General features: G+C 39.5%; 1 protein-coding gene across 1 annotated transcript in view; it reads right to left on the reverse strand.

The window, feature by feature from the left end:
- The window catches only part of Adamts19 (ADAM metallopeptidase with thrombospondin type 1 motif 19), a 209,915-nt gene that overhangs the window by 31,066 nt on the left and 163,700 nt on the right, over positions 1–15,149 (reverse strand). Inside the window, exon 18 of the mRNA XM_021634122.2 lies at positions 12,663–12,816. Coding sequence (XP_021489797.1) covers positions 12,663–12,816 — 154 coding nt within the window. The remainder of the gene's footprint in view (positions 1–12,662; positions 12,817–15,149) is intronic.

Genomic DNA, 15,149 nt, shown 5'->3' on the forward strand with positions numbered 1-15,149 from the left:
TCACAAAATGTACTGCTAGGCTTAAGAATTGTTCCTTCAAAGAGTAAGTGGCAGTTCCTATGTTACGTGATGTAGGTAGGATAAATTAACAAGATGTTAACTGAAAATATATCTTTCAGCATTAAGTGGTCGAACAGTCTGTATGGATAGAACATTCTAAGCCTGTTCTCTACGATGAGAATTCCCAAAAGCACATAAACAGGTAGAAAAACATGTATAGATTTCATTGCTTGCATGTACATTACCGGTTACTCTACAGCAAGAAAGAACACTTTTTTTGATTGTACCTTAGAGATTCATTCTTAGTGCTTTTGACAAAGGCACTAAGAATTCTAGAAATGACTGTCATTTTTCTTTGATTAAAAACCACAAGCTTATTATAACAATAAAAACTTTAACAGTAGAAAATTATTTATATTTTGTATTCATTTTTCATAGAGGCACTTTTGACACCCCATTGATAGTGATATTCGTAACAACTTTAAAAGTCTAGTAAGTGTGTTCTAATTTCATTTTCTCAGTATAATTCTTATATATAATATCCAGGTGAGAGACTGAATAATATATTTAATTTATTGATTAATGTTATCAGCAACTAAGATTGAAGGGGGTCATCTTGATATTTGGATTCATTAGATGGTGGAAATGTCATTTACAAACCAAAGATCCAAATTACTGGAATAGTAACTTATGGCAAACCCAGTTCATGAATCATCATGTTGATATTAAAAATCAAGCTCAAAAAGATTATAATACAAGGATGCCCTTATTATATCAAATAAAATAGAAAACAAAATCACATTTTACTACTGAATGCTACAAGAAATAGGGTAGATATATTTTAGTGCAGTTCTTTTGTTCAACATCACATGTCTTGGAACCAACATACAACAGTAACTTCAAAACTGAAACTCAAAGACAATGATATCCCTAAAATATTATCTTTTGGTCATGCATATTCTAAATTATTTAAAAGGCATCTGAATGCTGAAAGCTCCACTCCAGTTTGAAGCTGAATGCTTGATTTCCACCTGGCATCTGGATTCAGACACAGAGAGCAGCAGCTGCGGCTGTAGGTGTGGTAAGATGGTGACTGGAAGAATGTGGAGCATTCTGCCTCTTGTGCAAATTCCTCCCCCTCTTCCTTGACTTATTAGTGTTCTCATACGCATCTTTTCAAGGTACAAAGGCATGTTGATAACTCTTCCTTTTTTTTTTTTTTTCTAAAAAGTGTCTTTCCATGTCCATTCAAGTTTCTTTCTTCAATCTATGAACTCAGTGGCTGGCTCTTTGATCACCTCCCCCTGGGGTGGGAGAGTGCAGCCTTAGCAGGCCACAGAGGAAGATGATGCAGCCAGCCCTGAGGAGACCTGATAAGCTAGGGTCAGCTAGAAGGGGAGGAGGCCCTCCCCTATCCTTGGACTAAGGAAGGAACATAGGGGGAGAAGAGGGAGGATGGGTAGGGCTGGGAGGTGATAAAGGAGGGGGCTGTAGCAGGAATACAAAGTGAACAAAGTTTAATAAATAAATATATAAATAAAATTAAATTACAAAGAAACAAAACAGAAATATCTAAATTTTAAAGTAAAAAAAAAAAAAGAGAGAGAGAGAGAGAGGAAGGAAGAAAAGGCAGAAAAGCCTGAGGGGATGTGGGTACGGCTGCTTCTACACATGGAGCCATCAAGCATTGCAGGACATGCTTTCGACGCCTCTGTTGTACTTGCTGCTAAAAATGGGTATTTTATATAAAATAGAAATTTGTAATGAACTGATTTGTCAAAATAAATTTAAGACATTCCTTCACATATCTTGTGATGTTTCACAACTCTAAAGCAAAGAAAACGCTTATTTTACAGGTACATTTTAAGTATGGATATAACCTAGAACCTTTGCTGGGATGAAGCTGGTTGTAACTCAATAACCAATTGGTTTCCCATAGTAAGGGGAACAGGGACTATCTCTGACAGGAACTCAATGGCAGGCTCTTTGACCTCCCCACTCCCCAAGGGAGGAAGTCCTGCTAGGCCACAGAGGAGGACTTTGCAGCCAGTCCTGAAGATACCTGATAAAATAGGCCAGATGAAAGGGGAGGAGGTCCTCCCCAATCCTTGGACTTGGAAAGGGGCAGGTAAAAGCTGAGGGAAAAAGGGTGGGAATGGGAGGGAATGAGGGAGTGGGATACAGCTGGGATACAGAGTTAATAAAATGTAACTAATATTAATAAACAATTAAAATAATAATAATAAAAAAAGAAAATGAAAGCACTTGGGCTGTAGAGATGGTTCAGTGGTCCAGAGTGCTGCCTTTCTTGTAGATGGTCCAGGATTTGATTCCCAGCACCCACATGGCAGCTCAGAGCCATCTGTAATTCCAGTTTCAGAGGATCTGATGCCCTCTTCTGGCCTCTGGGGCCAGGCTTGTAAATGGTGCACAGATATATAAGTGGATTACTCACACACATACAATTTATATATATATATATATATATATATATATATATATATATATATATATTAAAAACTAAGAGGAATGGTATCACTACCTTTAAAATATTTTTTTAATTTTTAGTTTTATCCATAAATACTATATTGACAACATTCCTACCCCTTCCCCCCTCAAACTTCCCCTATGTTCTTTCTCACTTCTTCTAAAAATTCAGTCTCTCCTAAATTTATATTGTTATATACATACATGTATATGTATTTGTATGTATCACACATATACATACACACACGCACATATATATTCTTAGATCGGATAACCTATGATGGGACTTGTCCCTGGAAGAAACTGAATGTCCCTTTTTGAGAAGCCATTGAGTGCCTCTAGCTCTTTATCTAGTGGTGGCTCCTACGAAGTTTCTCCCATCTACATTGTGGTATCAGTCAGTGTTGTCATTACACAAGTCTTGGCTACGCAATAGTATTGTTGGGATTTCAAAGATGCAGTGTCATGTCCGGAAGACACAACCTCACACCCAGCATCCTGGTTCTCCAACTCTTAATTCCTTCCACCTCTTCCAGGATGTTCTCTGAGCCTTAGGTGTGGAACTGCATTGCAGACATTTCAACTACGGTTGACCATCCCACAGTTACCTTCTGGATTAACTTTCCTGTTGTAATAAAATACTCTGACCCAAACCATCTCAGGGTGAAAGCGTTTATTTTGGCTTGCAGCTCTGGAAGAATAACAGTACTCTATGGTGGGGAGGTATGACAGGAACAGCTGGCACAGTCCCGGAGCAGGAAACTAAGGCATCACATCTTGCACCACAAATACAAAGCAGAGTGTGAATTAGAAGCAAAGCAAGGCTACAGATTCTCAAAGCCTACCCCCCCCCCCCCCCAGTTACACACATCTTCCAGCAAGGGTCCATCCTGTAAAGTTTCCTTAACATCCACAGAGACCACCACTAATTGGAGAGCCAGTGTACAAAGATGTCAGCCTGTGAGTTACATCTCATTCAAACCTGCTCACCTACACTCTGTTGTTTGACCAGTTGTAGATTCTGTAATAGTCCTCCTCCTGCTCCTCCTCAAATGAGTTCTCCACCAGCCTTAGGTATAAGGGCTAAACTTATCCATGGGTACATGGACAAATATTTAGAATGCAGTTAGAAATTATACTGGCGTAGGAAATTGGCAATAATAGCTTTTCCTCTAAGGTCTATGACTTCTCCAGTCATGGATAATATGGTCACAGTTCTAGGAATGAATTCCTTCCCACTGAGCAGGAACTCCATTCAATGAGTCAGCTGTTGGCTCTCCCTAAAATAAATGTGCCACATTGCCCCACTGGGGGAATCTTGGCATGCTAGCCATTACAATGACTTGTGAGCTTTAAAGCTAGATAGAACTATCAATTGCTTTCTCCTTTGGCAGTTACAAAACATCTTCAGATATTATAAGAGTCAGTCCCCAGGATGAGTCTTCCAGATCAATTATAGCTTAATTCCTCAAAGCCTTGTTGTAAAAAATGTATGGTGTCTACAGACATAGGGGCTTACCTTCAAATTCTGGAAGGTAACCCAGGGCAATAGCAATAGTATAGATTATTTGGGAGGGGGTTCTCCCGGACCAAAAATTGAAAGAAAGGTTCCCTATGCCTGGTACTTGGATTCTTACCATGCCTATGTATTTGTGTGTAGATATAATATGGACACACACAAAACTATTTTATGTATTTCTAAGCAAGCCTACAAAGTGGTGTTTTATTTTATTTTTTATATTAATCACAGGTCATTCACTTTTTGTCCCAGCCATAGCACCCTCCTTCTTTCCCTCCCAATCCCACCCTCCCTTCCTCATCTCCTCCCTGCCCCCTTCCAAGTCCTCCTCCCCTTCCATCTGACCCTAGCTTATCAGGTACCTTCAGGACTGGCTACAATGTCCTAATTTGTAGCCTAGCAAGGCTGCTACTTCATGGGGGGAGTGTCAAAGAGCCAGTCATTGAGTTCATGTCAGAAATTATCCTTGTTCCCCTTACTAGGAAACCCACTTGGATATTGAGCTACCATGGGCTACATCCGAACAGGGGTTGTAGTGTTTCTCCAACCAAGGACCATGTATAGATATAACAAAGTGTTTTCTAGTGGCTTTTTAAACATCCTGACTGACATTCATCTGTCCTTCCTCCCTCTCCTTCTGCATTACCCACCCTCCTTCCTTCACAGCCAAGGTCCCTCCCTGCCCTTTCTACTCCCTCCTTCCATAGCACCTGTAACTTAATCTTTATAAAGCCCAGGATGAAAGCTTTTATCAGCGAATGTGTACCAAACATGTGTTCATCTTTCTCTTATTCCCCCTCCTCTACACACACTCACAGGCACACACACACACACACACACACACACTCTCTCTCTCTCTCACACACACACACACATTGTATATGCGTGATGTTAAATTATTGGAAATGTTTGCTAGCAGTAATTTAATGTAGCATTCACCCTATAGAACTCCTTAAAAATTTCTCTTAAGTTTTTGTATTTTGTAATAACTCACATTAAAAACTTGATTAATAAGTTTTCATCAATAAACTTGGTTAATAAGCTTGACATTAATAAAACTTATTAATAAACTTGACATTAATAAAATTGATATTCATAATGAACTAAGTTTAGCTTATAATGTTAAAATGCAGTTTTAATGTTATAATGCAACTATAATGTTAAATGCAGTTTAAGATAATTGTAATAAAAATTTAGCTGGACAACAAAACAGGTTTTTATTTCTATTCTCCAGTTATTACTGTGTGTTTAATTCTATACCACACACTTAGGAGAGAAACCCTTCAAAACGTGTTAATACCCAGGGAAGCTACTTGCTCTCCTTATGACCCTGCAAAGATGCTATTATTCTTCCTCTTCCTGTTAAAGGTACCTCGTAGGAATCTGTTTCTAATGTTCTGTGTCTTGAACCCACTCACATTTAAATTAATATGCTGAAAGATCACAAGTTCTTTCTGACAATAAAGCCTACGGTGCAAAGTTGGAGATGATGACATTCTCAAAATCATGCCTATGAGCTTTATAAACTAAAAAGGGAAACAATATCCAAAAGTCCAGAAATACTTTGGCATAGGCATAAACATGTGCTTTATTAACACTGAGATTATTAAAAACTGTTGACGAAAACCTGGAACCCCCTCCAGAGAATTTATACAAAAAACAGACCCTATAAGAGCTACATGTGGTGAGGGCGTGTTATAAAACCAGCCAGGGGAAATGAATATAAGGATGGGGAAGTTTTTATCTAACTGTGTAGTCAAGCATCTCTCTGAACCCAAAGAAATCTTATATGGTCAATAGAGGACCATTTTATACCAGGATGAGCTACATGAAGACTCCAAACGCTGCCCTTGAAAGCAGCATGAGGAAAAAACCCTTTATTTAGATGTCCTAGACGCTAATCGTGACCATCCATACATCGATAAGTGACACTAAGATCTCCTTATTCTCTATGCATTCCAGTTTCTCACTCTAGAAAATTAAGTCACATTGAAGAATACTTCATGTTCCCTCTGACTTGGAAACTCAGAGACCCCATAGTGAATCTCTATTGCTTGATGTTTAGAAATTGACAAAATATTCCCTAAGACTCACATAAATGACTATTGACCTTAAACAATTTGCTCTTCAAACTGAAGAATTGCACATTGTATTTAACTAATTTTATCTGACCACATCAGCAGAGAAAAGAAAAATGAACTTTCCTGTCTACATTTTCAAGTAAAAAGGTTTTAATGACCGGTTCCTCAGTGAGGAGACAGATTATTAGTTTTTTCATTATTCCCATTTCATTGTCCACCAACATTATAAGACAGTGGTTAGACAGTGGAATACAGACACAATCTAATACTGGATTTATATTAAGGAGAATTTGAAACTATACATTTTCATTTGGATGTTTGCTTCTATTGTTGCTTTCTTTTCCTTCCTTCCTTCCTCCTCCTCCTCCTTCTCTCTCTCTCTCTCCCCCCCCCTCTCTTTTCTTTTCTATGGATGAAAACAGAATCCCTTAATGTTGATGGTTCTGTGAAGAAGTGACAAGCAGAGGCATACAGATTTGGGTGTCTATCAGATGCCAGGCTAGGAGAATGGGGAACTTAAAACACGGTGATATTGGGGCCAAGCAAGAAAGAAAATTTCCTTGTGGCAATGAGGACTGATAAGAAGTCCAGTTTAGGCAGTGATTTGAAATGTGCTTGCTGGAGTTCACCTACATCCTTGATTTACATAGCTGTATTATGTAGCCCCTTCTCCTCCGCCTGCCTTGCTTTGCTTTTGTCCTGGAGGACCCCGTGGCTAGGGCATGCAAGGCCCATTTGCATATTGCTGTCACTTGCTCTCTGTAACCCTGGATGCTCCCTGAGTGTCTATGCTTCCTTAATATGCTGTTTCTTCCCTTTGTTTTCTATGCTGCCTTCACCCACAGAAACATTTTCTTGTTCACAGACAGGACTTTAGGATCTAGATAATGTGGGCATTAGAATTCTCAACAAGACTGTGTTTAATCCACCTGCCCCTCCCCTCCAGGCTGTGGATTACCATAGCCTCACTCTCCTTATAGCCAAATGCCAGCCTCGGGGTCACTCCTTTTCTTTATGGATTTTGGATCCCAGCTTACTGTTGTTTTGTTTTTGATACTGCGCCTACAAAAAAAAAAATCTCAAATTATAATATCCAAATGATTTTCCCAGTGCTGTGTTCTCAGCGACTGGTCTTTTCTTCCCAACCACCTGATTCATTCTTCCTTTTATAGCAACAATAACTTCCTTTGTCATCCCTGTAACTGCTGTTGGTAACTTCCATAATCTCTCTATTTTCTATGATCTTATGTTCCCATCCTGTTAGTGCACGGAGACTGACAATTTCTAAAATCCAAACAGGTTGTATGACCCTACCACCTCTTCAATGTCCTTCAAATCCATGCATCTTTAATTTCCTCATCATTTGATCGTTTTGAACACAACACATACAGTCTCAGGCCATCATCTTATTTTATCATATTCACTTTGAAATTCCTCATTTTGCTCTATAAGAGAATCTGCAAACTGTACTCAGCTGGAAGGCATTACGCCATCACAGACACTGAGGTCACGATAAATTCATGACATTGGAGTTCAACTGGCCCATTAGTGCTACCATAGACCAAAACCCATGTCCCCATTCAAAAGCAGATAAAAGGACCAGCTTCTCCCTAGGGCATCAGCCAGATGTTAACCATCACCACAGTCCTAACACAGGTAGTTAAAAATCACTCAGTATTGATGATAACTTAAATTCCTGTTTTAAGTAACCCTTTAATGCTCATTTTTCTGTAAATAATCAAAGACACAGGTGGACAGGGGAATCTGAGTCCCTAAGATTATGGAAGCTGATCAGCTCTCCTTAACATTTTGAGCAAAAGTTCTAGCACTCAAATTGGCCTCCAGACCAGCACGAATACTTTGAACATACTTTGAAGACCTTAAGGGAACACAATGATCTTAACTGACTGTTCTGCTCTCCTGAATGTGAAGTCCAGCCAGGACAGTTTCAAACACTTTCTACTGACTTTTTGATAGCAACAGGCTTAGGAAGCTCAAGGGCACACTGAGCCACTTCTCTCTGTTAGAAGGACAATGCCATGATTGGAGCAAACACAAATCTTCATTTGCATGAAGGGTCTGCTGGGGTTGATGAAAACACCAATTCTCTGCATACAGAATTTTTTTACCCACCCCACCCCACCCCACCTCACCTCACCCCACGAGGTGGCTGAGAAACACCCTGTGATATTGCAACATTACTGCTAATACAGAGATTCTCAAGAGTCAGTTCTTGCCCACTTCTAATAGAAAAGGTCGGGAACGAGTGGGCAACGACAGATAAGCGGCTCACAGCTCAAAGCTGCAAAGGCAGCAGACTGGCCAGATGTAAAGATAGCTCCAACTGTCAGCCAATAGCAGCTCTAACAGAGAAGGATCCCAAGTAGTTGTCTCCTGCATGGCAGCTATTGACAGCAGCTATACCAAGATGCAGTTGGCGAGTTTGAGAGAGCAGCCGAGGCAAGAACAGAAGAGACAAGAGCAGGCAAGGGGATGGAAAAGGAAGGTTGAAGGCTAGAAGGCTGTAAGAAGCCACAGAAGAGAAACCGTAAGTCCTCCTCAATGAAAGAGTTTCAGACAACCGCTAAGCATTTGGGGCAAAATGGCTACAGCTGAGTCTCACACGCTGTACCACTACCCTTGACGGAGAAAGTCGGACTTGCTATTTGCATCAGTGACTTTTCTGTGGCTTGGACATTGTGACCAAGGCAACTTACAGAAGAAGAACCTGCTTCTGGTGTCGGAGGGTTAGAGTACATGGTGGTGGAGTGGAGGCAGCAGGCAGTAGGCAGATGGAGCAGCAGCTGAGAGCTCACTTCTTGAACTGCAAGAAGCAGAAAGCAGAGAGAGCCAACCCGGAAGGCATGAAGCTATTGAGATCTCGGACTTGAGTTGTCCCCATCAGAACTTCCTCGGCAAGAACTGGGGGCAGCATATTCAAATGCCTGAGACTTATGGGTGACATCTTCAATTCAGCTTACCACTAGAGTAAATAGTGCCACCACGGAGCCCTGCATGAGAGCACTAGCTGCTGCTGTTCCTACTTCCTGCTGACAGGCAGTTGCCATGAGATGCCAAAGCTATGAAATACGCCCAAGAGTAGCCCTTGGAGAGCTTCTCTTTGCTGACCCATGATTTATAATCTCACCTAAAGACACCCACCCAGCCAATTTGTAACAATTCCATTCTTCCTGTCTTTTTCTTCTTGTTGTCTTTCTTTCTTTCTTTTTGCCAAGCTCCTCTATGTCCCTGGTCACCCTCAGCAAAGTGGCCTTTGTAGAGAGAATTGGCACAGCTGAAAAAAGTTAGCATTGCTTGTCCCCAAACTGCGAGGTTTCCTGTGATGACTGATAGGCTGCCCATGGTTTCTGTGAACTTACTCATTTAATTCCTTCCCATTCCATCTGGATATTGTTCCGGCAGTTTATCACACTGCTACTCTGATGGCCTCCTCTAGAAAACCCAAACGACGTGCAATGCCTCTTGCTGGAACCAACAAAAGCAAAGTCCTTTGACTTTAATCCCCTCCAGCCACCGCCACATCTGCTTTTCTCTTCCTTGGACATTAACTGAGTTAAGAGTTCCAGTCTTTAATTGTTATATTTTCTCTTTTCCTTTTTTTTCCTATTTTGGCTTTTGCACTTTTATACCCGAGTGTGATGTATTTTGATCATATTCACTCCCATCTTACTACCTTGTTTCCCCCCTCACTCTCATCGACCCCCTTCTTCTTTCTAACTAGGACCCCTTCCACTTTCGTGATGTTTATATGTGTGAGCCAGCTAAGTTTTATTAGGATTATTTGGATGAGCATGGATAAAGCGTCTGTTACAGAAACACACTTATCTCTCCAGAGGTTGCACCACTAAAGAAATGCCTCTCCTTCAGTAATTGCTGCCTATGAGTTCTAAGAGAGGAATGGGGCCTCAGGAGACACCACTCCCTTCCAGGGCAGGACAACGATGTCTTGTTATTTTGTTGTTCTGCTATTTTCTTAGAAATCCATTCTGCTTAGTCTTTAGAGCCAAATACAGTATTAAGATTAATTTTAGAGGGTTAGCACCGACCTCCTTGCTTCACATCTAATAAAAAACACTACATCTTAAGAAATGCTAATCAATTCTTCATTTACATTGTTCCTTAGTAGCTTTGGGCAGACCGTCATTCCTTCGTTTTTGTAACACTGCCCACACTTGCCTTGCAGACAGCCTTAATATTAGCTCCCTGTGTTTGCTTGCTGCTCATTTTAATCTGCTTTAATGATTTCTCCTCACCTCTCCAACTCACAAAGATAGAGCACCTCAAATGTCCATCACCTACACAGCTTTCTCTCTTCTTCAGGTGTCGCCATCTAGTCTCAACATTTTTCATACATCATTTAATACATCCATACACTGTACATGAATAGCTTAATACTCCCTCTCCAACATCAGACTTGTATCCCCAACTGCATACTTGAAGTCACATTTAAACCTACAGATATCTCAAACGTTGATTGAAGCCCTCAAGCCCTCAGTCGCTCCTAAGCCTGGCATTTCAGATGTTCTTTTGTAAAGTAGTGGTGACTTCAACCTGTCATTTAGTTTAAAAAAAGTCTCAGTCCCCCCCACACACACCCTGCCCCACTTGGCTTCACATCTAGCTCAGCAGCATGACTCATCAGTTCTCCTCAAATGCTTCCAAGTGGCCCAACTGCCCTGTTCCTCCCCATCACTTCAGTGCTTCATCTAATGTGTGCTCTCTCTAGTTCACTTTCAGCTGAGGATCAGATTCATACCTGAAGACGCTCACTCCCTCCATTCTAACCCTGCTTTTTATCCCCTGTCACCCACTGAAGGAGGGCTGCACGGGGCACCTTGCTGCTCTCTTCACATCAGCTATGCTCTTGCTTCCCTTCACCCAGAGCTCTGCTCCACATTACAGGCACAGCTGGCACTCAGCCTTAAGACCTTGACTCAGTGTGACTTCTGAAGATCTGGTTTACACTGTACCTGCTCCCTCGCTCCCATTTTCAGCTTTCTTGCTTCTTCTCCTCATTGCTTGTTTTATTTCAGTCTCTAGCTTTATTCATACATCAGTTTTCTGTTTCTTCTCTCCCATGTGCTCTCCTGAAGGATCTGCCAGTTTCTTCCAGTGCCCTCCTCACTTCTTTAGGAACATTTAGGCTATGAGTGTGGACTTTTTTTTTAATCCCCCTAAACAGATGATTCAGCTCCTGAAACAAACCATTTCATATCCTGCTCACTACATAATTCTAAACACTGAAGATTCCTTTTCATCCTTCAAAGGCACCTGTTACATGGATCTGCGCAAAGTGCTAATAAATGCAAATAGGAATTAGAGTAGGATAAACACAAAATCTAGGGCACAGACTCTCCTCGGAGAATGGTCAAATTAAGAGATATCACATTCTCATGTTTTATACTGAAGTAACTCTTGTTCTTTTGCCTCCCAATATATAACATAGAAATAGAAAACACTAGACCCAATTTTTGGGTGCTTCTATATTCGTGGGTGATAGGGCCATACTTTAGAATTCGTATGCTCAAGAAATGGAGGGATTAAATTGCTTACTTTGCATGTGTTTGTATATAGCTGTAGCACACAAACTAAAAATAAACTCAATAAGAGTCTGTCAAAACACTCCTTCCTTATTCCGACCATGTCTATAAGTTTTATGAGTTGATATAATATAGAATTGAGAAATTTTAAGATTTTTAATGTTTTTGTCCCAATACTATGATGATTTTATTAGTATCACTCTGTAGTGCATTTTAAGATCAGTTATGGTGATAGCTCAAGGTTTCCTCTTATTATTCAGGATACTTTTAGCTGTCGTGTGTGTGTGTGTGTGTGTGTGTGTGTGTGTGTGTGTTTCCATATGAAGCTGAAAACTGTCCTTAAAAGATCTGTAATGAATTGTGTTGGAATTTTATGGAGATCACACTGAATCTGTGGATTGATTTTGGTAGTATGGACATTTTTACTATATTAAACCTACCAGCCCATGAGCATGGGAGATCTTTCCATCTTATGATGTCTTCTTCAATTTCTTTTTTTCAGTGTCTTAAAGTTTTTATCATACAATTTTTCACTTCCTTCCCCAAGATATTTTATATTAGGTAAGTGTGTTGTGAAAGGCGTTGTTTCCCTAATCTTCCTCATCCATTTGTCATTTGTATATAGGAAAGTCACATGTTTTTGTGATTTCATCTTGTATCCAGCTACATTGCTGAGAGTGTTTATCAGCTGCTGGTATTAATAAAATGTATCTCACAGCCTGAAAAGGGTCTCTGGGACCGAGTATGCTCTAAACAAGCACATGTGTAATACATATAACAACCAGTCTCATGGAGTGAAATGGAACAATGGTCAGTAGCCCTTTCAGTTTAAGTAAACTTTTTTTTTCCATGAAATAGTTCAGATGTTCAGCATATACACAAATCGAATGTAGTTTACAAACCTTTATGGATTCTAGACTCAGAAGTTAGAAATTTTAGATCTATCACAATTATAAGTAGTTAATCAGAAAACAACTGAAGTTTTGAAAAGATGGAAGTTTAACAACTCTTCACCTCCTCCACACGTGGCATTGCAATCTTCCCAGCCTGCATGTGTCCACATGAAGAGAGGTTCTGGATCCTTAGAGCTCTGATTATCTGGGAGTGGGTCTGATGGAACAGTATATTCATAGTGAAGACCATAATTCTGATCTTGAAATAGCAGCACCTGTGGCACATAGAGTGATTAAAGAATATAATTTAAATAGAGCACATTCATTGAGAAAATCTACAACGACACTGATACTTAAAAATACTAATTGCACAGGAACGTATTCTTTCTATTCACAGCCCTCATGTGACATTACTTTTAAACGTTTGAAATGTTATCCTTTTCAAAGGCTGGAAAGTCACCCTGTCAGCTAAATACATCACGATAAAGGCTCACTTGAATGAAGCCAGAGAGAGATACCTGATCATTTTCTTTTGATTTGGCAGACCATTTACTGAAGCGTGAGATTAGATAGAGAGAGAGAGAGAGAGAAAGAGAGAGATGTGTATTACATCTAATGTCAAAATATAAAATCAGCCTTGGATTTTCCACTATTTTTTTTTAAAGATGGAAAGAAAGCCACTCGGCCAGTATGGAGTTTGCTGTCGCCATGCTGTATTATGCCAGCTTGACATAGCTAGAGTCACATTAGGACCTTTGGTTGATAAAATGTCTGCATAAAAAATGGCCTGAAGGCAAGGCTGTGGGGTGTTTTCTTAATTATAGACACGGTAGCACCCTCGAAGGTGGTCCTTGGTTGAAATCAGGTTGAGCAATCCAGGAGGAAGCCTCTGCTTCAGTTCCCATTTCCCGTTTCAGTTCCCACACCTTCAGTTCATGCCCTGCCAAGGACGGAGTGTGACCTGAGAGTGTAAACCAGTACAAACTAAATTAAACCTTTCCTCTAAATGTTTCATTCAGTTAGAATGTCTTACGAGAGCAGTGGTAACCTTAACTAAGACAGCGGGTAAGGCTGGGGACTGGAGATCACTATTACAAATGGTAGCCGACCTCTGAGTCACTGGAAGGGTGACAGTTCTGCTCTTGATGTTTACAATTACCTTAGAATTTTGGAAATGTGCATGTTTGAATGGATTTTAAATGAACATTAGATTAGCAACACCACTGTTCTACATAAAAAGTATATGTGTGTGTGTGTGTGTACGCATATATTTTAAACAAAAGAGAATAAATGAAAATGTGTTTAGAAATTTGGTTTTATGAAATATGTTAAGTTTAACAATATGAAATATGACATGTCTATGGATCTGACAATCTGTTGGTACATAAAATATTTCTACATATATTTTTAAATTGTGTTGCTGGGAGGAATATCAATTATTTAACCTTTGTCTACATTAATTATAATTATAGGTGATTCAGAATAATACAACTTGCAAAAACACTTAAATAAGCCCAAGAATAAATATGAACATATCAATTGAATTTTCCTTACTCTCTCTCTGGTTTTGTTCTCCATATCAAAAAGGGTGCTACAACATATTTGATGTGTGGACTGTGAAGCTAGTGTACCGATCTTAAGAACATTGAATAATAAAATTAATAGTTTCTAAGTTCACAAATGTGAAAACTATGGGTACCAAGTCAGAGCACATCACAGCACTGATTTTGGCTTAAATATTTCATCAGATGTTGCCAATTACACGTTACTTGCAATGTAATAAAGAGTGAAAGTTTACATTTTTTTATTATGTCAACACTATCATGTAATTTGCTAAAATGACCATATTGAGAATACTTATTTGTTATCAGACCTAACTATATGAAAACAATACTGTTTTTCTTCATAAGCTACCTTTTCATTGATAGAACTTCAAACTGCATTGAACATCTAATGCGGTTTAAAATTGAGTGATTGGCCACAAAGCCATGAGCTCTTTCATAAACCGTTTGACTCTGGCAGAATTCTTTGCAGAAGGAAAGTGTGAGCATATTACAGGCAAGAGCACATATTGGGGAATGGCAGCAGCAAACATTGCCTTTCAAGTCAGTACCAGGTTTCAATCTGCAATAGTCATTAAAGAGAAATATCTCAGAGGTACAGTTTCCTTTGGATTACCAAATAAATCCAGGTCACACACATAGCTCCTTTTAGATCCAGTTCACTGAGTCAATTACGATTCATGATTCCAGGAAAAACCTTGGCAATTATTAGTCAGATTAAGGGCTCTGCTGCAAGAAAAGTCTCTGACTCAGGTCTGACATACACTGTTTTCACATTTTAAACAAAGGCTCATTTTTGTATTTTTCTTAAGTAGGTTAAAACTAATATGTGGCTATAGAATAAATTCTGGTATCAAATCATTAAAAATGTTTGCTATTGATATTATTTTACATGATTCAGTCAAAGATGATGCTAAGTATTTTATCCACAATATAGATATTTTGTTTGTTTTTCTAGACAGTATGGGGTAGAGCGGATCTTTTCATTGAAATTACTAAATAGGATGCAAAGGAACTGTGAGGAGATGCATAAAATGATTATTCAA

The sequence above is a fragment of the Meriones unguiculatus genome, chromosome 2 (genome assembly GCF_030254825.1).
Source record: "Meriones unguiculatus strain TT.TT164.6M chromosome 2, Bangor_MerUng_6.1, whole genome shotgun sequence".
NCBI classification, from domain to species: Eukaryota; Metazoa; Chordata; class Mammalia; order Rodentia; family Muridae; genus Meriones; species Meriones unguiculatus.